This window comes from Erythrolamprus reginae, chromosome 5 (genome assembly GCF_031021105.1).
Source record: "Erythrolamprus reginae isolate rEryReg1 chromosome 5, rEryReg1.hap1, whole genome shotgun sequence".
NCBI classification, from domain to species: Eukaryota; Metazoa; Chordata; class Lepidosauria; order Squamata; family Dipsadidae; genus Erythrolamprus; species Erythrolamprus reginae.
The window spans coordinates 84963558-84986297 of record NC_091954.1 but is presented as its reverse complement, the minus strand read 5'-3'; the positions used below and the strand labels follow the sequence as shown (position 1 = coordinate 84986297).

General features: G+C 39.3%; 1 protein-coding gene across 1 annotated transcript in view; it reads right to left on the bottom strand.

The window, feature by feature from the left end:
- The window catches only part of GRK7 (G protein-coupled receptor kinase 7), a 51202-nt gene that overhangs the window by 14666 nt on the left and 13796 nt on the right, over positions 1-22740 (bottom strand). The window contains exon 3 of the mRNA XM_070753357.1: positions 4091-4362. Coding sequence (XP_070609458.1) covers positions 4091-4362 — 272 coding nt within the window. The remainder of the gene's footprint in view (positions 1-4090; positions 4363-22740) is intronic.

Below are 22740 nucleotides of genomic sequence, written 5' to 3'. Positions count from 1 at the left end.
ACATCCAATTTTGTAACTTGTAAAGGACACAGAACTTCATACAATGCAGAAAACAGAAAGCAAAAGCTAATTCTTGGCTTTGCTATAATTTCTACAGAGCAACTTCTAATTCTCCTTCGCTCGGTGTTCCTGGATTTCTTCAGCTTCTCTGATATTCCAAATGTCTGAGAGATGGAAACTAGGCCTTTTCCAAATTTTTTGTATATCTAACAGAGAGAGGGTTGGAGTCTCTGACATAACCAAGACTCATGTCTCAGTTGTGATGAAGAGAACTGTGAATCTGCAGTTTGGCATGTAGACTATAATCTCTACAGGTTTATTCATAGTAAAGTTGTTTAGCACAGCTACTATTTGCATTTATAAAAAAAAGAATACGTAAATTGAGATATATGAAATGCTGCTATTCTCTTCTACCTTTTTCTTCTTGGAAAACTGTATAAAAAGCAATAAATGAGATCATCCAAGGGCATAGGGTGAGGTATCATCAATATGCCGATGATACCCAGCTATACATCTCCACTCCATGTCCAGTCAGCGAAGCAGTGGAAGTGATGTGCCGGTGCCTGGAGGCTGTTGGGGCCTGGATGGGTGTCAACAAACTCAAACTCAACCCAGACAAGACGGAGTGGCTGTGGGTCTTGTCTCCCAAGGACAATTCCATCTGTCCATCCATTACCCTGGGGGGAGAATCATTGACCCCCTCAGAGAGGGTTCGCAACTTGGGCGTCCTCCTCGATCCACAGCTCACATTAGAGAAACATCTTTCAGCTGTGGCGAGGGGGGCGTTCGCCCAGGTTCGCCTGGTGCATCAGTTGCGACCCTATTTGGACAGGGAGTCACTGCTCACAGTCACTCATGCCCTCATCACCTCGAGGCTCGACTACTGTAACACTCTCTACATGGGGCTACCCTTGAAAAGTGTTCAGAAACTTCAGATCGTGCAGAATGCAGCTGCGAGAGCAATCATGGGCTTCTCTAAATATGCCCGTGTCACACCAACACTCCGCAGTCTGCATTGGTTGCCGATCAGTTTCCGGTCACAATTCAAAGTGTTGGTTATGACCTATAAAGCCCTTCATGGCACCGGACAAGATTACCTCAGGGACCGCCTTCTGTCGCACGAATCCCAGCGGCCAGTTAGGTCCCACAGAGTGGGTCTTCTCCGGGTCCCGTCAACTAAACAATGCCGCTTGGCGGGACCCAGGGGAAGAGCCTTCTCTGTGGCGGCTCCGGCCCTCTGGAACCAACTCGCCCCAGATATTAGAATTGCCCCCACCCTCCTTGCCTTTCGTAAGCTACTTAAAACCCACCTCTGCCACCAGGCATGGGGGAATTAAGATTTCTTCTCCCCCTAGGCCGTTACAATGGTATGCATGGTATATTTACATGTGTGTTTGGTTTTGTATATTAAGGGTTTTTAATTTGCTTTTAGTATTGGATTATTATTGTATACTGTCTATGATTGCTGTTAGCCACCCTGAGTTTTCGGAGAGGGACGGCATATAAATCCAATAAAACTTGAACTTGAAACTTGAAGTACTACGATAAATGGAATTTACTTAAATTAAGATATATGTAATGCCATCCACCTTTCTTTCCTATGAATTCTTCCTCAAATCCTAATGTTCTGCTCAACTTTAACCAAAGTTTAAATTACATATGATGACAGAAACAGAATCCTTGGTGTCTAGGGCACAAAGCTCAAGATCTTGCCTTCCTTGACTGTGTGACTTTAATAACAGATTTTGGTATTATGAAATTACTTAACATTATGTATCTAAAAGCAATATGCTTCTTTTTCAATATTCTTATTTCCCCCCAAGCCAAATACCTTGACTGTCATACCTGAGATTCCAGAATGGCATACATGAGATTATGGTTAATCAATCATTTTGACCACAATGTGGCATTTGTTTATTAAATGTATTTATTGTGTTTATATACAGCCTTTTCACTTGAGAATTCAGGGCAGGCAGACACTTGAAGGGAATATTTTATCATATTTTAACACAAGAGAAATGGAACAAGGACTGAAAAGTTGACCCCAAATTATCCAATAAAGCAGTGGTTCTCAACCTTTCTAATGCTGTGAGCCCTTAATACAGGTCCTCATGTTGTGGTGACCTCCAACCATAAGTCTAGTGCCAATTTTCTCAACAGAGCTTTAAGCTGATTGGCAGGAAGGGCAAAGGGACACCCCCACTGTAAATGCCTGATTTATTTATTAAAAATTCATTCATTCATTCATTCATTTATTGGATTTATATGCCTCCCCTCTCTGAGGACTTGGGGTGGCTTACAACATATTTTTAAAAATATGTTGTAAGACACCATGGGAAATTTGTCTTTTCCCATGGTCTTAGGCGACCCCTTGAAATGGTCATTCAACCCCCAAAGCTGTCCCGATCACCCAGGTTGAGAACCACTGCAATAAACTCAATTTTATTGAGGTTCAATAGGGGAACTAAAACTTGGGTCTCTCCAGGTCCATATTCAATAAGAACCAAACAATACAATTTTCTCCTATCCTCCTATGTGCTCTTTAGCAGCTTCCCCCTAACATTGAGTGAAATGTAATTTGCCAATACTTGATCTAGCCAAAAAAATTAAAAATGGGGGTGGGGAAGCAGGCTGGCATAAAATGTGCTGCTGCTACTGTGGATCCTTATCCTATAACACAGCAGCCTCCAACCTTTTGGGCACCACTGACCAATTCCGTCGAGAGAGGTTTTTCCGTGGATGGAGGGGGCATGGTGTCCTGTGCTGCCTGCATCCCATGGATAGGGTTTTGCCAGTGCCGGTCCATTGATCGGTGTTGGGGACCCCTGCTGTAACAGGAACGACGCAACCAAATGGTACTGTTCTTTATTGTGCATGGGTCATGTTAAGGAAATGAACTAGTAGATTTCTCTTGCTTCACTGCCTCATCAATAACCATTTGTTAGTCGGAAAATATCCATCAATTATTCTATCTAAGGAGGCCTGGGGCAAGCAGGTTTTAACAGATGGCTTAGAGGTGCAGACTGCCGCACGAATCCCAGCGACCAGTTAGGTCCCACAGACTTGGCCTTCTCCGGGTGCCGTCAACTAAACAATGTCATTTGGTGGGACCTAGGGGAAGAGCCTTCTCTGTGGCGGTCTCGACCCTTTGGAACCAACTCCCCCCAGATATCAGAGTTGCCCCCACCCTCCTTGCCTTTTGTAAGCTCCTTAAAACCCACCTCTGTCGTCAGGCATGGGGGAATTGAGACTTTCCCTCCCCCTAGGCTTATAAAATTTATGCATGGTATGTTAGTATGCATGATTGGTTTTTAAATTGGGGTTTTAAATTAACTTAAACTTAAATATTGGATTTGTTTACATTGTATTATTATTGCTGTGAGCCGCCCCGAGTCTGCGGAGAGGGGTGGCATACAAATCTGATTAATAAATAAATTAAATAAATAAATAAATAAATAAATAATTGCCAAAACTTACTCCAGGCTTTCCAGAAATTTCTGCTAAAGCATGGGCTGTTAGGAACTTGTACAAAGGTTAAGATATGGAAAGACCAATAAGAGATAAGACACTTTTAGGATTAATGGAAAGTAGTGGCATTTATGATTTTAAATAAGCATTAAAACTGGAATAAACATGGAAGAAAAGAACCAACCAGCTAACTAGGGTAAAGTGAACACAATTGTCTATAGCAGTGTTTCCTAACCGTGGCAACTTGAAGATATTTGGACTTCAACTTCCAGAATTCCCCAGCCAGCGAATGCTGGCTGGGGAATTCTGGGAGTTGAAGTCCAGATATCTTCAAGTTGCCAAGGTTGGGAAACACTGGTCTATAGCAGCTAAAATCCTCAAAAACAACATTCTGCATAATGGAAGCAGTGCAAGAAGCTTCAAGGGCAGCTGTGGACAATGCCTTGCAGTAATCCAAGCAGGGAGAAGGGGATTATTGCGCTTAGATTATCTTTGCACCCAGACAGATCTTAGCTCTTTATCTTAAGCAGTCTTAGAAAATTCTACAGAATTGACATTTGAACTTCAGTGCCTTTAAAAATTATGGCAGTGCCACTCAATCAAAAGAGGGGAAAAATGATACCTGCTTCCTAAACGACTTTCAGGATTCTTTGTCAAGAAGAGTCTGCAGATTTCTTTTGTTGGTTCATCGAAATTAGCGTGCTGGAACTGCACTTCGTCATTTATGGTTCTTTTTTTAACTTCATCTTTTTCAACCTTTTCTTTGTAATCCTTGAATGGTGTTCGACCAGCAATCATTTCATAAATACTGCACCCCATTGCAAACCAATCTACAGGATAACCGTAACTTTCTTCCTTTAAGATTTCAGGAGCCATGTATCCATTAGTTCCAGCCTGTGACAACACAAAATTGGGGTTTTAAATTAACTTAAATATTAGATTTGTTTACATTGTATTATTATTGCTGTTAGCCGCCCCGAGTCTGCGGAGAGGGGCGGCATACAAATCTGATTAATAATAAATAAATAAATAAATAAATAAATAAATAATAAAAATAGTTTGAATGAATAAAGAATAATCCTAATTAGTGATGCTTTTGAATGAGAAGCAATCAATTCTTTGGATGACTCCCTCAAAGCCCCATGTTAATCATGAAATAAAATATCTTGACTCAAGGCATGTCATAGCCGGGGTGGCGCAGCAGGTAGAGTGCTGTACTGCAGGCCACTGAAGCTGACTGTAGATCTGTGGGTCAGCGGTTCAAATCTCATCACCGGCTCAAGGTTGACTCAGCCTTCCATCCTTCCGAGGTGGGTAAAACGAGGACCCAGATTGTGGGGGCAATATGCTGGCTCTGTTAAAAAGTGCTGTTGCTAACATGTTGTAAGCCGCCCTGAGTCTAAGGAGAAGGGCGGCATAAAAATTGAATAAATAGATAGAATTTTTGACAAAATAAACTAAAAAATATTATTACATATGATTGCTTAAAAACAGTGGTGGATAACATTTCTACCTTTGGATACTGGACATGTATATAACTCTCTCCCTCTCCCCCCTTCTCTCTCCCTCCCTCTCCTCCCTCTCTCCCTTTCTCCGTCTTCCTCTGCCTTACACACTCTTTCCCTCTCTCTCTGTCTCTCTCCCTTCCTCACATTTCCCGAGCTGAAAAAAATGAATAAATAACGAGGTTTCTGTCTCTTGCTAGTCTGCTTACAAAAAACATGTTTCTTCCAAAGGGAATCTAGCACTTTTAACCAAACCACTGGAAAGAACAGGGGGAGCCAAGTTCACTCAATTTCCTAGTGACCAAGAACAGAGTTGTGCAGAGAAACTTGGAGACAAATAAGCTTCTCATTACAGGAAAACAGTAATGTTATCAAGGCTATTGTCGAGGAGTGGAGACTTCATCTATCTCTCTAAGGCATTTGTGTTAAACTCAGAGAGAAATGAGAGCCCTAAATCTTGTATAAAATTATCATAAGGACGAACCCCTTACCTCCTATCCCCACCTCCATGGAATATTCCCTCTAATTTCTGATAACCTATGATTGGAAAAACAATGTTTTGTGCAACTTTTCCCGAACCAAATACAATTTTGTGTCTCATGATATAAGAATATGAGTAAATTGTAAACACATACAACAGTAGCGTATTCTCATTGAATACTTTTTTCTGTACAAAGTTGAATGTGTACAACAGCATGTGAAATTGATTGTCAATCAGTGTTGCTTCCTAAGTGGAGAGTTTGATTTCATAGAAGTTTGATTTACTTGGAGTTATATTGTGTTGCTTAAGTGTTCACTTCATTTTTTGAGCAGTGGATATTATTTAAAATATCAAAACTAGGAAATAGTTTGGAACAGTGTGGAACGTACTATCTATGCTTGAAAGTTGTGATTTAAAGTAATGTTGGATTCCTGGCAGTTTCCCCTTTTCTTGCCAGTCTTTTTCAGAATTGATTTGTCAGTTCTTTCTTCCCCAGGCTGAAAGAGAAGAATTGCTCCAAGATTCCCTCAAGTTGGCTTCCCGCACAAGTTGGGACTACAAAACACCAACCTCTGTTTTCTAGTCTGATACTTTAACCACAATAGCAAACAGGCTCCACACATAATTCCAAACTTTTAAATTTATTTTTTCTTTCTTAAAAGTTTGATATTATTAAAAAAAGAAAAAAAGAATTATACAAAAAGCATTTATTGTATATACTCATAGATAAACTGACAGTTTTAGATGCTAAAAAAACAAAGTTTAGAACTAAGACGTCTTAAAAAGATCTAAGTATTGCCCGCAAGATCATATGCTGCAACGTCCTGCCTGTCGGCGACTACTTCAGCTTCAACCACAACAACACAAGAGCACACAACAGATTTAAACTTAATATTAACCGCTCCAAACTTGACTGTAAAAAAATATGACTTCAGTAACCGAGTTGTTGAAGCGTGGAACTCATTACCGGACTCCATAGTGTCATCCCCAAACCCCCAACACTTTACCCTTAGATTATCTATGGTTGACCTATCCAGATTCCTAAGAGGTCAGTAAGGGGCGAGTACAAGTGCACTAGAGTGCCTTCCATCCCCTGTCCTATTGCTCTCCTATATCTCCTATACCTTTCTTCTATTCCTATATCTCTTCTTCTATTCTTTCATTTATATGTTCTATTACTATACCTTCTTTTCTATTATTTCTTAGATATATTATCTACAGAGGGCTTATACACAATTATATAGGATAGTTTTTTGTTCTCCCTTTTAAAAGTACCTTTTAACAGCAGTGGTCCCGAACCTTTCTAGTTTCACGGACCAGCAGTGGCAGTGGCAGTGGTGGTGGTAGGCAGTAGGGGAGAAGATGGTTTCGCGAATGCAATCTAATTCTCACGCCTGCACAAATAAAGCTGTGTGCGCTTACCCATTGTTTGCACAAACTGTTCCCAACAGACTTTGGACCACTACCAGTCCATGAACTGGGGACTGAGAATCCCTCGATAAATCCATCTGCAGATAAGCCGATCTTTAATTTTTTCACCCAAATGCCATGAAAAAATAGGCCACCCACAGATAAGTCAATTGTGAAAATTAAAGCATACAAAAACTTCAAGCATCACCTTATCCATGAATGATTTTATCCATGAGAATATGCTGTAGGCTGAGCTCTCTCTTTATTTTTGCCCATTCTTTCCTTCTTTTCTGAATGCATTCTCAACCTTTTAAAACTTTAATTATTATTAATTTTAAAATTGAATGTTTTATAATGTTAACAATAGACAAGGACATGTTGCAAGCTGAACTCAATGAATATTAATTACTAGTAGCTGGATACCCGTGCTTCACTATGAAGCTATGTGATTGGACTTGATAAACTGACAGTTAAAACTTGAACATTAATGAGTAGTTACGATCTTCTCTCCATCAGGCTTGCCCCAACAGAAGCTTTTCCTATCTTATCCCCTTCTCTCTCTTTCAGGTGGGGAGAGGGGTAGAATGTAACTCCTTAACATGGAGTAGAATGTCTAAACTCGCACCTACAGACTGGATGAGTTACATGCTGGCCATGCCATCTGACAGTTGGAACAGAGTTCTTTTCAGGTGGGGAGGGGGAGTAGAACATCTAACTCCTTAACATCAGACCGTGTTAACAATAATATAAGAAATAACTAATGATCTGATGGTCATTTTAAAAAATCCTTTCTTAGCAAGCACCTAGAAGCCAAGTAGAACATATGTGTCAAGTTTCAAGTTTACAGGCATTATGGTTCTGGAGATTTCATGATGATCCCTGAGTGGCATTTGGCATACACACACACACACACACACACTTCTTAAAAAAGGCAGAAGGAAATGAATTCAACCTATTTTGGATAAAGGAAGGAAATTTAACCAGTTTTGAAGGAAAGAGAGAAATTAAATTGGTCTATTTTGTAGAAAGCAGGACACTTTTGTGCACCCTACCCACTTTGGCTTGGGAGTACAGTGTTCCCTTGATTTTCGCGGGTTTGAATTTCGCGAATAGCCTATATCATGGTTTTTCAAAAAATATTAATTAAAAAATACTTCACGGTTTTTTTCCCTATACCATGGTTTTCCCCACCCAATGATGTCATATGTCATCACCAAACTAATAATTGTTGCAAATAAATAACAAAAAAAAAATATTGTTAATAAATAATTATGTTTATAAATATCAGGATCACTAAGTGTCTTATTCAATGGTGAGTACCAGTAATAATGGTGAGTAAATGGTTGTTAAGGGAATGGGAAATGGTAATTTAGGGGTTTAAAGTGTTAAGGGATGGCTTGTGATACTGTCCATAGCCAAAAATGGTGTATTTACTTCCGCATCTCTACTTCACGTAAATTCGACTTTCGCGGGCGGTCTTGGAACGCATCCCCCGCGGAAATCAAGGGAACACTGTAAGTCAGTTCTCAATGCAGGGAAGAGGCACAAGCTTGTGGCCTTGGCTCAGTTGCAGCTGCCTAGGATGCTTGAGGCTGCTGGAAGGCAGACTGAGGGGAATCACCTGTCAAGTGGTGCTCTTGTATGGTTCGTGCCAGGGCAGGGCCAAGCACACCTCCTGTGACCACATGATTGAATCTCAGGCACTTAGCAACCAGCTCACTTTTATGACCAGTTACACCATTTCTGCACTCACATGGCTATGCTCAGGATGTTTTTGCCAGTTTCCAGCCCATAAGGATACAACAATTTGCTTACAATCACCACATTCATTTAATAACTACTGCAAACAATCATAAAACCGGATCCGGTTGCATGGGTGCCTCAACGTATGACCATCATGACTTATTTTATTTTCTACTCTCAACCCCAAAACCTTTAACCTTAGATTATCTACTATTGACCTCTCCCCCTTTCTAAGAGGTCTGTAAGGGGTGTGCATAAGTGCACCATTGTGTCTACTGTTCCTGTTCTACTGTCTTCTATCATTACTCTTATCATTACCTATGTAATGTTTATTTCTACAAATTACCATCCTATATAAATATATAAAAATAAATAAAAATATTTTTGAGTTCCATTACTGTCATAATCAAAGACTACCTATACTTGTATTCTTCTTGCCTATTGCATGTTGTTTGAAAACTTTCTGTAATCAGCGATGGGAGCTCAATAACAATCTTCAGAGGAATAACTGTTAACATAATTTATACCACAGGGAATTGCTGATATGTTAAAAGACGACCTGAATAAAGTGTAAAACTGCGATTATGCGATTACAGACAGAACAAACAAATGAAAATATCGGAAACAAAATTATGGAAAACTGAGGGCATTTTGCTACAAAATACTACTTGCATTTAGCAACTTTTTAAAGTAATAAGTATTCTTCTGCTAACTGTCAAACTGCTTGTAGAATCACACTGGCTAATTATTTACGGAATCACAATGGCTAACTACATTGCCGGAAAAACTGCCTAATCCATCCCAACAGCAAGGTGTATTTTCCACATTTCTTTCATATTAAGAGATGTATCTACACATAATACTCATCTAAAAAGAGGAACAGTTCTTTCCCAAATACCTTATTGTTAAAATGGAAAGGGTGTTTATTAGAGAGAATATAGTAAAGGTTCGATTAAGTTTTAAAGCCTGTTTAAATGTGTCATCCTTTTGAGTAAATCATGTGTATGTGAATAATGTGTATACTTAACCCTCAAATAAAATGCAACAATCTACCATTCACTTCTAATCTCCTGCAGAGCTGTGTATCAATACCCTTGAAGAAGGAATGCAAGAGTTATTACATAAAAATGAACCGAGCCCTGAAAGAAAGTATAGGGTGAAAAAGAAACTCGGGATTTTCCATGATGGTTCTCTTGTCAGGTTTTCAAGATTGTGTTATCAAATGGTTCATCAAATGGTTCTTGTAGTGTTTGCTTTCTGACCTTACCTACCTCAAGGGCTCACATTAGGTCTGAAAGCCTCATTAATCAGAAACCACCACCAGCCATCCAAAGCATCTTAAGTAAATCAAAAGATTCACTAGCCCTACAAAAAAAAAAAAATCAGGAGTTTAAGTTTAAGTGTAATTGGATTTGTATGTCACCCGTCTCCAAGGACTCGGGGCAGCTCACAGCACATAATAAAAGAGTGGAAAAACAATCCAATTAATAACCTAAACAATTGTTAAAAAAATTCTAATTTTAAAAACAATTTAAATTGTTTTTAAATGAGTCATCTACAACATACAGTGACAAACAGCGGACAATGGGCAGAATGCAGCCAGGAACATCAAATAGCAGTCAAAAGGCATGATGAAAAGTCTTTAATTTCAAAACACAGTGAAACTGTGACCATCCTAAACCAAGACAAGTCCAAAAATGCTAGAGAATTTCTAGAGGCCTTGCATTCTGACCATTCATTCATTCATTCATTCATTCATTCAATTTTTATGCCGCCCTTCTCCTTAGACTCAGGACATCTTACCACATGTTAGCAATAGCACTTTTTAACAGAGCCAGCAGGTACTCATTTTACCCACCTTGTAAGGATGGAAAGCTGAGTCAACCTTGAGCCGGTGAAAAGATTGGAACTGCTGACAAGATTTGAACCCCTGACCTACAGATCTACAGTCAGCTTCAGTGGCCTGCAGTACAGCCATCAATAGACAAATAAACATAAATATCTAAATATAGTAGTGGCCAAAATTATGGAAACTTTTTTGGAAAAGTGTGTTTTTGAGGTTTGATGGCTAATAATACTACTTTTTTTTGAGTCGTACCATAAATTATATACCAACAGAAACATAATTTAATCAAAAATGTAATGCAACAAAGTTTGTTCAATTCTCTGTATTCTATGAAAAGCTATAGTCAAATAACCAGAAAAAGGAAGTACAACTTCCTTAAATTGATATCGGGTAGCTTTCCTTCATCTGATTGTATCCAATGTGCATGAGTGTTTAGAGAGCCAATCAGGTCTCATTTTGTTTTGGCAATGAGCCAATCAGATAACAGTAGGATTCAGCTATTGATGTCATGTATTGAAGCTGAGAGGACATTTGTCAGTGTGTTACGTGATCGCTATCAAGTTGGTTGGATTTTTTGGTGTTCTTTTATATAGTGAGCTTGTAAAATATAATTAAATTAAATTAATGGTGCAATTAGTTGATTGGTCGCCCAGAAAGTGATGTAATATAGTATTATTAATTGACTAAGGCTACAGCTATAAAGAAATTAGAAGAAAAATTGGTGGAAACTTAACCAAAAGTGGTATTTCTAAATTTTTGAAGAAGTAAAAGGAGACTCAGTCACTACAAAACCACACCGGTAAAGGCAAGAAAAGGTGCATAAAAGCAAGTGATGATAGAAACATTAAGAGACTGTGCCCACCTCACAAATAAGGAAATAATCTGGGTGTATACAAGATGAAATGGCGCAATGCAATGTGAAGTACAGTGCAATGACTCTTCTGTGCAAACTGCATGAATTAGTCCTAAAATCTAGCATTCCAGACAAAAAAGCCACTTTTATCTCTCAAACAAAGGTTTGTTTGGATTTCTAGGCCGCCCTTCTCCGTTGACTCAGGGCGACTTACAAAACACAATAAATACAATAAAAACATGTAGAAACTCAAAGTTAAAAGTAATCTATGTCAATCTAAAAATCCCAATTTTCAAAAAACATTCATCCACATTCATTCTATTACAATCATACATGTGTCTAGAGCAAGATGGCAATGCTCAATGGCCCCAGGCCTGCGGGCAGAGGTTGAAAAGATGTTTTGTTGTTGTAGCTGTTGGTTGCCAAGTTGTGTCTGACCTATCACAATCCCTTGGACAACGTTCCTGTAGGCCTGTGATAGCAAACCTAGGTGGTACACGGAGCCATATGAGAAGACACACGTTGCCCTATGTCAGCTCTAGAGCTCATAAGCTGATTTTCAGCCTTGGGGAAGGCGGTTTCACCCTCCAGATGCTTCAGGGAAGAATCCCTGAAGCCCCAGAGTGGAAAAAAATGCCCAATGGGCCAACCGGAAGTTCGGAAAAACAGACTTCCGGTTTGCCCATTGTGCTGTTATTTGCACTCTGGAGAGTTCAGGGAAGCTTCCTGAAGCCCCAAAGTGTGAAAAACAGCCCAACGTGCAAACTGTAAGTTTGGAAAATGGACTTTTGATTTGCCTGTTGTGCTGTTTTTCATACTCTGGGGCTTCAGGAAGCTTCCCTGAATCCTCTGGACTTCAAAAAAATAAGCACAACGGGCAAAACAAGTCCATTTTTCTGAACTTCTAGTTTGCCCACTTGCCCATTTTTTCACCGTCCCAAGCTTCAGTGATGACTGTGAACATGTGCAAAGATGGGTGGGGCAGTGCAGGGGGGGTGCACATTCATGTGGGGAAGGGAAGGGGTGTGAGCACGTACATGCATGTTAGCACACATACACATACCCTTTTGGCACACAAACTAAAAAAGTTCCTCATCACTGCTCTAGGCCTTCCTGTTCTCTACCATCCTCTGGAGTCTATTTAAGGTCAGGTCTATTGAGCTTAAATAGACTGCATCCAGCCACCTTGTTCTCTGTCATCTCCTTCTTCTTTTACCATCAATCTTTCCCAGCACTGGGCTCTTCTCCAATGAGTCCTTCCTTCTCATTAGGTGGCCAAAGTATTTACGTTTCATCTTCAGGATCTGGCCTTCTAAAGAGCAGTAAGGACTGACCAGTTTGATCACCTTGCAATCCAAGGAACGTGCAGGAGTTTTCTCCAGCACCATAGTTAAAGATCTCAATTCTTTGGCATTCAGCTTTTCTTATGGTCCAGCTTTCACAGCCCTACATTGCAACTGGGAAAACCATAGCCTTGACTATACACTTTTATTGGCAGGGTGATGTCTCTGCTTTTTAGTATGCTGTCTAGATTTGTCATAGCTTTCCTCCCCAGGAGCAAGCATATTTTAATGTCTTGTCTGCAATCCCCATCTGCGGTGATCTTGGAGTCCAAGAAAATAAAGTATGTCACTACCTCCAATTTTTCCCCATCTATTTGCCAGGAATTGAGAGGGCTGGATGCCATGAGTCGCTTTGAGAAGGGCGGCATAGAAATCTAATTAATAATAATAATAATAATAATAATAATCATCATCATCATCCTCATCCTCATCCTCATCATCATCTTAGTTTTTTTAATGTTGAATTTCAAACTAACTTTTGCACTTGCATCAAGAGGCTCTTTAGTTACTCTTCACTTTCTGCCATTAGAGTGGTATCATCTGCATATCTGAGATTCTTGATATTTCTTCGGACAATCTTAATTCCAACTTTTGATTCATCTAGCCCCGCCTTTCTCATGATGTGCTCTGCATATAAGTTAAATAGGCAGGGCAAAAGTACACAGTCTTTCTGGACTCCTTTCCCAATTTTGAACCAATCAGTGGTTCCCTGTCCAGTTTTCAATGTTGCTCCTTGACCCGCATATAAGTTTCTCAAGACACAAATAAGATGGCCTGGTACTCCCATCTTTTTAAGAACTTGCCACAATTTGTTGTGATCCACACAATCAAAGGCTTTAGCATAATCAATCAATCAATCAATCAATCAATCAAAAGACTAAACTGGCTAAAACCAATGTTACCTGAACAGAGGAACAATAGAACAATATTATTAGGAATGATGGCATAAAATATGTAAGGAGAAGAATCAGAGAAGAGTTGCATCCTGATTGCATTACATGTACCATGAAACACCCAGTCAGTATTATGATCTGTGGTTATATGACATCAAAAGGTGTGGGCAGAATTTGTGTGGGTGATGGGAATATAAGTGGCCAAAAATAATGAAATACTTGAGCCCAAACTGAAGCCTTCTGCACATGATCTTTTCCAAGACAATGAAGCATTTATATTTCAACAGGATTCAGCTCCATGTCATGTTGCTGTTGTGTGCAAAAAAGTGGTTTTAAGATAATCATGTTCCATTGCTGGAATGGCTTGGAAATAGCCCAGACTTAACCCAATTGAAAATCTATGGAGCCAACTAAAGAAATTTGTTAGCCAGAAGTGACCCACCAATAAAACCCAATTAAAGGAAGCAATCATTACAGTGTTCCCTCGATTTTCACGGGTTCGAACTTCGCGAAAAGTCTATATCACGGTTTTTTAAAAAAATTAATTAAAAAATACTTCGTGGTTTTTTCCCTATATCACAGATTTTCCCTCCCAATGACGTCATATGTCATCGCCAAACCTTCGTCTGCCTTCAATAATTATTTTTTTAATAAACTTTAATAAATAAACATGGTGAGTAATAATCTAAATGGTTGCTAAGGGAATGAGAAATTGTAATTTAGGGGTTTTAAATGTTAAGGGAAGGCTTGTGATACTGTTCATAGCCAAAAATAGTGTATTTACTTCTGCATCTCTACTTCGCGGAAATTCAGTTTTGGAACGCATCCCCCGCGAAAATTGAGGGAACACTGTATAACAGCTGCAGAACTAAAAGACTTGGTTTACTCCATGGGAAGATGTTGTAAGGCCATAATTCATGCTAAAGGTTACTCAGATGGGTATTAGCTGACATGGAGATAATTTATTTATATCTCATTTTTTCTATGGTGATAATTTTTGTATATTTTGGTTTTTCTACATGTTTCATTTTTCTTCTTCATAACTGCTATTCTAATAGCAAATCTTTCATAAAAGTTATTGCATTACATTCTTGATTAAATTATCTTTCCATTGATATATAATTTATGGTACCACTCCTAAAAAAGTAGTGTTTTTAGCCATAAAACCTCAAAAATATTGTACGTTTCCCAAAAGGTTTCCACAATTTTGACCACTACTGTACTACGCAAAAGAGACAATCAACCAGCCAAAAAGGGAACATTTTTCTACCAGCAATCAATGCCTAAATGAGCATAGATTATCTGCGAGATTAACATCAGACCAACAACCAAGAAGTAAAGAATACCCCAATCAAGGGCCTGTGAAGCAAGTTAACAATAAACAGCACAACCAAATAACATCTAAGATCACTCCCAGCAACACTGATTCTCAGGGCACTCCACTGTACACAGAACAACTCGCTGAATCAAGAGCAAGTGGATATACAGTACTGGTAACAAATCTGCACAATGTTATAGTACAACCAGTGAAGGACTACCAAATTTTTTACTGCCACACTGTGGCCATGGCTTATGCAGGACACTCTGCATTTTCTTTCAACATCTTTCAGTGCAAATTGGGTGCTCTGGGGTGGAGCTCCATTTTTACTACCCCACTGCGTTTCCCCCTTTCCGGGCAGTAGTCCACCCCTGGGTACAACTATGGCATTTCAGATAAGGCTTGTTCCAGGAACAATATATTGCAGTGGAGGCGGAATAACACACATACTCAGTAGCTGGGTTTAATGGATCACTTTATTGATTTATCATTTAATAGACCTTCAGAGGTGAAGAACCAAATGGAGCAGAAACCCTGCCAAAATCTTTCTAAGCAACTCTTGGGTGAGAGCTCCTTGCTGGGTGAGGGGAGGGGCTCCTACTTCTCTCACCGCCCAATGCCATGCCCCTGGCATATGGGAAGGCTCACCCCCAGTCCCGGGGAGACCATGGCCAGCGAGCCCCAAGGGTGTCCGCCCTCTATCATACAGGCCAGCTCAGTCCTGAGGTTCTGGCGAGGGGCAGCCCATTGCCTTCCAAAAGGTACCCTAAAGGAGATCACACGGTTGCTGCTAATGCCCCTTTCCGCCCCTTCCTGCCCCCCAGTGACCAAGGGAAACTAAGCCAGATGATAGCCAAATTGATATGCTAGCTGGAAGGACATCCCCTAACCAGACTCCTCCCCGAACCCAGTGTGGAGTAGGCAAAAAAACAGCCATAGAAACATAGAAGATTGACGGCAGAAAAAGACCTCATGGTCCATCTAGTCTGCCCTTATACTATTTCCTGTATTTTATCTTAGGATGGATATTTGTTTATCCCAGTCATGTTTAAATTCAGTTACTGTGGATTTACCAACCACGTCTGCTGGAAGTTTGTTCCAAGGAACAGATGCCTTGACCGCAAAAAAATCCTACTCTGCCCCCGAAAGGTGACCCCCCCAGACACACTGCAAACAATGGGCGAGTGTCCTTTCTCCCTGGTGGCAAACAGGAAAGAGGGGCAGTGGCAGAGGGAGGTCTCCTTAAGTACCCCCCTTCTCTGCCCCACCCATGGAAGCCACCTGTGCTTGCGCCTGCCACGCAAGGCCTCTTGGGCAATCTCACTCCCTCCTGTGAGCTCGCCCAATATGCTCCGCCCACAAGATGGCACCCCCCAGGTGTTCCGGCCCCACCGCAACTGACGCTCCACTGATATTTCTTCGCTTCCATGGGAATTTGTCACAGATATTTGAAGGAGTCTAAGACAATTTTCTGATCTGATTTTAATCTGTGTGAATTTTCGAAGACATATGGGCCGACAACCATCTACACAGATGATTTCAAGATGCTGCAAAAAAAAGGGCAGCCAAATGATTGTGCCCCTCATTGAAGCAATTTTAAATAATATTTATATACATGATACTTTTACTAGCATCATGTATATAAATATTATTATATCTCTGTATACCATCAATATGTACTTGACAAAACAAACAAATAAATAGAGAACAATTACCAAAACTTCACACAAAGATTTAGAGATGCATTTGATAAATCAGATCAGATCTGTGAGTAAACTCAGAGATTCACAAACTGAAAAAGACAATAACAGTTTGAAAGTATATATCGGATTTTGAGATTGATCCAGGAAGACCTTGCTGGTGAACTGAAGAACACCAGAAAAACATTCTAGGAATAGACAATTTAGTGCCCTTCTGCCATTCTGAAATTCAGTTACCAGCTAGCATAGCTATTGGCAAAGGATTATAGGAGCTATATTACAAAATATTTGAAGAGTACAGTGATACCTCGTCTTACAAACACCTCATCATACAAACTTTTCAAGATACAAACCCGGGGTTTAAGATTTTTTTTGCCTCTTCTTACAAACTATTTTCACCTTACAAACCCACCACCGTCGCTGGGATGTCCCACTTCCGGACTTCTGTTGCCAGCAAAGCACCCGTTTTTGCACTGCTGGGATTTCCCTGAGGCTCCCCTCCATGGGAAACCCCACCTTCGGACTTCCGTTGCCAGCGAAGCACTCGTTTTTGCGATGCTGGGATTCCCCTGCTGGGATTCCCTTGCAGCATCGCAAAAACACAGAAGTCCAGAGGTGGGGTTTCCCATGGAGGGGAGCCTCAGGGGAATTCCAGCAGTGCAAAAACGGATGCTTCGGCTGGCAAAAGGGTTGAATTTTGGGCTTGCATGCATTAATCGCTTTTCCATTGATTCCTATGGAAAACATTGTTTCGTCTTACAAACTTTTCACCTTAAGAACCTCGTCCCGGAACCAATTAAGTTTGTAAGACAAGGTATCACTATACTTGCTTGCTTTTCTATGAAAAAATGGCAAATTCAATAGAGCAATTAAGGGGCTGTATATGGAAAGGAATTAAACATCACTTGAGTAAACCATAACCACACTGAACTAATTAAATGAAGATAAGTTGATTAGTCTATTTACTTTTTTCCCTTTCTAGAAAAACAAGGTTATCTTTTACTGCATTAGATTATGATTAGAATTCATTCTTTCTTTCTGGGGAAGGGAAAAGCTTGGCTGCCTTGTTAATAAGCTATAGTAAGAAGGAATGGGTATTTGTGGTCTCAGCGCTTGGCTGAGCATTAAGACAATTCTAAAGAAGGAAAAGGAGTGGAGGCTGGAGAAGAAAGATGAGGAAGACAGAAGATACCTGTGGTTGTTAAGAAGAAAATTAAAGACTAGGTAAAGTGGATTACCCTTATCAGGCCGGTACAAACCAACTCCCCCACCCTTCTAAGCGGCCTGGCCTTGAAGCAACATACGGATCAGGCAGGAAATAAAGCTGGTTTCTCAAGATGGGACATCAGGAGGGAAGAAAAGGTGCCAGAGACAACACAAGTAAGAGCTGACAACACAGCCCACAACTGAGCCTGGCAGGCTTATTGAGACCATTAGTGAGAGCAGGAAAGCAAGCCACAAACCGCTGCAGCCAGGACTCTTTATCCCCTTGGTTAGGCATTCCATTGGAACATTACTTTGAGTTCTTGATTTGGCCTGTCGGGATTCCAAGCGTCTGTTTTTGTTTTCAGCCCCAGTCCCTGAATACTCAGGAGTCTGGGGAGAATAAACTTCTGCGAATTCTCTACATCTTTGAGGTTCCAGTGTTTGCTTTCTGTCGCAGTATTCATTAGTCATCTCCTCACCTCTCTGTTTGTAAGAGTTTCTGTCACAGGGAAATGTTTTTAAAACTATGTCTAACCTTTAAGCTTTGTTTGGGTTCCCACTACAATTGCCTTTTATGGTTTTCAGTAATTGTGACCCCCAGCAAAAGTTGAATAAGTTCTTAGAACGACACTTTGCTCACTCCTGATTTCTACCTATTAATTTTATTTGTTTGTTTGACTTCTATGCCGTCTCTTTCTCGAAGCGACTCAGGGCGGCGTACAACATAGTACCATAAATACAAGCAATATATGTGTAGAAATCTAATTATTTTAAAAGAAAAATATAAAATTAGCAAAATTCTAAACAAAAACACCCCATGCACAATCATCCACATTCATCCAATTCAGGGATCCTCAAACTTGACAACTTTTAAGACTTGTGGACTTCAACTCCCAGAATTCCCCAGCCAGCTCTCCTGGCTAGAGAATTCTGGGAGTTGAAGTCCACAAGTCTTAAAGTTGTCAAGTTTGAAGACCTTTGATCCAATTCAATCATTCACAACATCGGCCTGAGACAATCTCATTGTTCACAGCCCCCATGCCCGCATTAAATAAATATAAAGATTTTCTCAAGTTGAGAAAGAAGCTGGTTAAAGGTAAAAGGAAGAGAAAAGGAAAGGAGAATGGAAAACTAAAGAAAATGGATGATTTAAGATAGAGGAAACAGATTTCTCTAGTCATCTCTTTCAGTGTTTAATATTTTATTATAGTTATAATTATTACTAATAGGGAATAAGACTTAGCTAAAAGATTAAAGATTGGAAGTATGGGCTATAGGTTTAGATTGAATCAACAATGTGATTATTGAATTAAAACAAGATTCTCTTTGTAGCATTATATTCTTTATTAGGTTGGTGTAAGACTGGTTATATCAAATGAATTTATTTATTTATTTATTAGATTTTTATGCTGCCCTTCTCCTTAGACTCAGGACGGCTTACAACATGTTAGCAATAGCATTTTTTAACAGAGCTAGCATATTGCCATCACAATCCGGGTCCTCATTTTACCCACCTGGGAAGGATGGAAGGCTGAGTCAACCTTGAACCGGTGATGAGATTTGAACCGCTGACCTGCAGATCTACAGTCAGCTTCAGTGGCCTGCAGTACAGCACTCTACCTGCTGTGCCACCCAGGCTCATTATTAGAAGAAAGCATAAATTCTAGAATTATTTTTCTTTATCTAAGATATGCCTGATATATGATAACACTTTGTAAATGTGCCAATATAATGAAAGGAATTTGAGTAAATTGAAGTAAATACGATGTAAAAGTGAACAAGAACAAGAACTATTAGTTTGGTGAGATTTTAAGATAAATTGAAAAATACAAGGTGGATTATTCATTGGGCGTTGGGAACTGGTTGTAATAGGAAATAAAACAAAGATAAGTAAAGATACTAGGAAGAGAGGAAGCAATAAGGCCTAAAATTAAGAGGCACAAGAAATAATAAGCTAGTAAAATTAAGTCGTAGCAATGTTTTAAGAATAAAAATTGAATTAATTGGGGGTTGACCCAGAAGAAAAAACTAGAGGATTAGGTGGAATTAGAGTGGTTTAACACAGTGTTTCCCAACCTTGGCAACTTGAAGAGATCTGGACTTCAACTCCCAGAATTCCCCAGCCAGCGAATGCTGGCTAGCGAATTCTGGGAGTTGAAGTCCAGATCTCTTCAAGTTGTCAAGGTTGGGAAACACTAGTTTAACATGTACCAAAATTATAGAAATAATGAAATTATGTTTCATTATAGAAAGGAAACAAAAATAATTATTTGAGAAATGGCACCGTTAGTATAACAATAAGGAATATATTATCAGTCTGCCAAATATAAGTTGAGCAAGGATGAAAGACACACAGGGAATGGTATCAGTGGGAGGAAGAGGAAGCAGAATGGGGAGGTAGAAGAGAAGGAGTGGAAAGAAGTAGAAAATACAGAGAGTTAATAGAATGGAGGGATTTGCCGATGACTCTAAAGTGTGCAATAGGGTTGATATTCCTGGAGGCGTCTGTAATATGGTAAATGATTTAGTTTTACTAGATAAATGGTCAAAGTAATGGAAACTGCAGTTTAATGTTTCCAAATGTAAAATAATGCACTTGGGGAAAAGGAATCCTCAATCTGAGTATTGTATTGGCAGTTCTGTGTTAGCAAATACTTCAGAAGAAAAGGATTTAGGGGTAGTGATTTCTTACAGTCTCAAAATGGGTGAACAGTGCAGTCAGGCGGTAGGGAAAGCAAGTAGGATGCTTGGCTGCATAGCTAAAGGTATAACAAGCAGGAAGAGGGAGATTATGACCTCACCTACAAAAAGATATTGACAAAATTGAACGGGTCCAAAGACGGGCTACAAGAATGGTGGAAGGTCTTAAGCATAAGACGTATCAAGAAAGACTTAATGAACTCAATCTGTATAGTCTGGAGGACAGAAGGAAAAGGGGGGACATGATCGAAACATTTAAATATATTAAAGGGTTAAATAAGGTCCAGGAGGGAAGTGTTTTTAATAGGAAAGTGAACACAAGAACAAGGGGACACAATCTGAAGTTAGTTGAGGGAAAGATCAAAAGCAACATGAGAAAATATTATTTTACTGAAAGAGTAGTAGATCCTTGGAACAAACTTCCAGCAGACGTGGTAGATAAATCCACAGTAACTGAATTTAAACATGCCTGGGATAAACATATATCCATCCTAAGATAAAATACAGAAAATAGTATAAGGGCAGACTAGATGGACCAGGAGGTCTTTTTCTGCCGTCAGACTTCTTTGTTTCTATGTTTCTAAGGAGAAGGAGAGAAAGAGTAAGAAAGTAGGAAGGGGATGAAGATTGAGGGAGTGGAGTATAGAGACAAACTGAAGAACAGGAGTTGAAAAAGATGCAAAATAAGATATTGGTTTATGAAATATTGAATATGTATATGTATCTTATTGATATATTTTAAAGCGTATATTTGTTTTGTTATAAAAATGGAATTTGTGGAGAAAAATAAAAATATTTTTTTCCTATTTTTTAATGTATTCTGATCTTATCCAGCATTATAAAATCACACCTATAAAATCATCCTATATACTGTACATGATGTATTGTTATATGATGTATATGATGATACATATTTGGTAGCGATTCCTTTGCTGCTAAATGCTTTATTTTTATAAGTCATGCATCAAAACAAGTAAGAAATTGACTCAGTTTGGCAATACTAAATACTGTAAACCCAATATACAGAATATAATTTTTCAGAAATTTGGAGGAACCAGAACTCAAACTCATTCCATGTATTGGGGGGGAGAATATTTTGCTGATGAAGTGTTCTCCTAAAGTCCTGGCTAAAGTCTTGTAGTATTTAAGCTCCAAAAATTGGGGTGGAGTTGTTGGTCACAAAGCAGCTATCCTTAGGGGTTCCAACAGAATAGGAAAATGTGGTTTAGATCGGCTCACATTTTCCCACAGCTCTTTACAAAATAAACACAATCAGTCTCATAAACCAAACAGAAATGACAAATTGTGCGTTCAGCCTTTATTTGTCATGGCAAAAGAACTGTTAAACAGGAAGACAAAACAAGATGAATTTAGCCCTATCAGCTATTTTTTACAGCTCACTCCTCCTTTCCTTCACAGGGTGCCACTGACTGCTTTGTTCTCCCTTCCAACAGTTCCATCTTTCGTTCATAGTGGCCTTAACGGACCTTGGAGGAATGTAACATTGGACCACAGGAAGCTATTCAGTATACTTGGTTCAAAGATTTATTTCTCTCTGATTGCAACTAATCCTGCAATGCATTGTATAATAAAGAGGCAGAAATGAAAACTTGCCTTTCCCTTGTACTGACAAATATACCAATAATAATTGGCCCAGCATTCTAATAGCCACTGAAAGGATGATGTTTCCTATTAACTCATCAATCAATTTTGCTATAATACACAAAGAAATCAACAAATAGAATTATGATTTAAACATCTTGCATTCTTTCTTTAGTGCTGCATGACTTGTAAACTAAGCAAAGTATAATTCTGCTGCTGTGTTTGTGAGTTTCCTATTTTTGTAGGCCTTCTCAACATGAGATAGGGAACCTTTTAAGAAAAGGGATATGTGAAGGCATATTTTGTTTCTACAAAATATTACACATGGAAAGTGATCACTCCAATTCTTTTTTTCAACCTCCCCCCCCCACACAAATAAAATGTATGTGGTGTGCAAGTGCATGTGTACTGCTTGAAATTCTCTGCGTCATCTTTATATATGTAGTTACCCTACCTCCCATTCAAATTCATAGCAAAAAGCTTTAAAGAACCAATGTAGTGTTAATGGTATTATGGTATTGGTCCAAGAATCGGGAGAACCAAATTTATGTTTAATCTTAGCCACAGGGAGTGTTTTTGGGTCAGTCACTTTTGTAGCCCAATCTATCTCACAAGATTGTTATTGTAGGAAAAATAGGAACTGGTATTTCATATGCCATCTTGAGTTCTTGA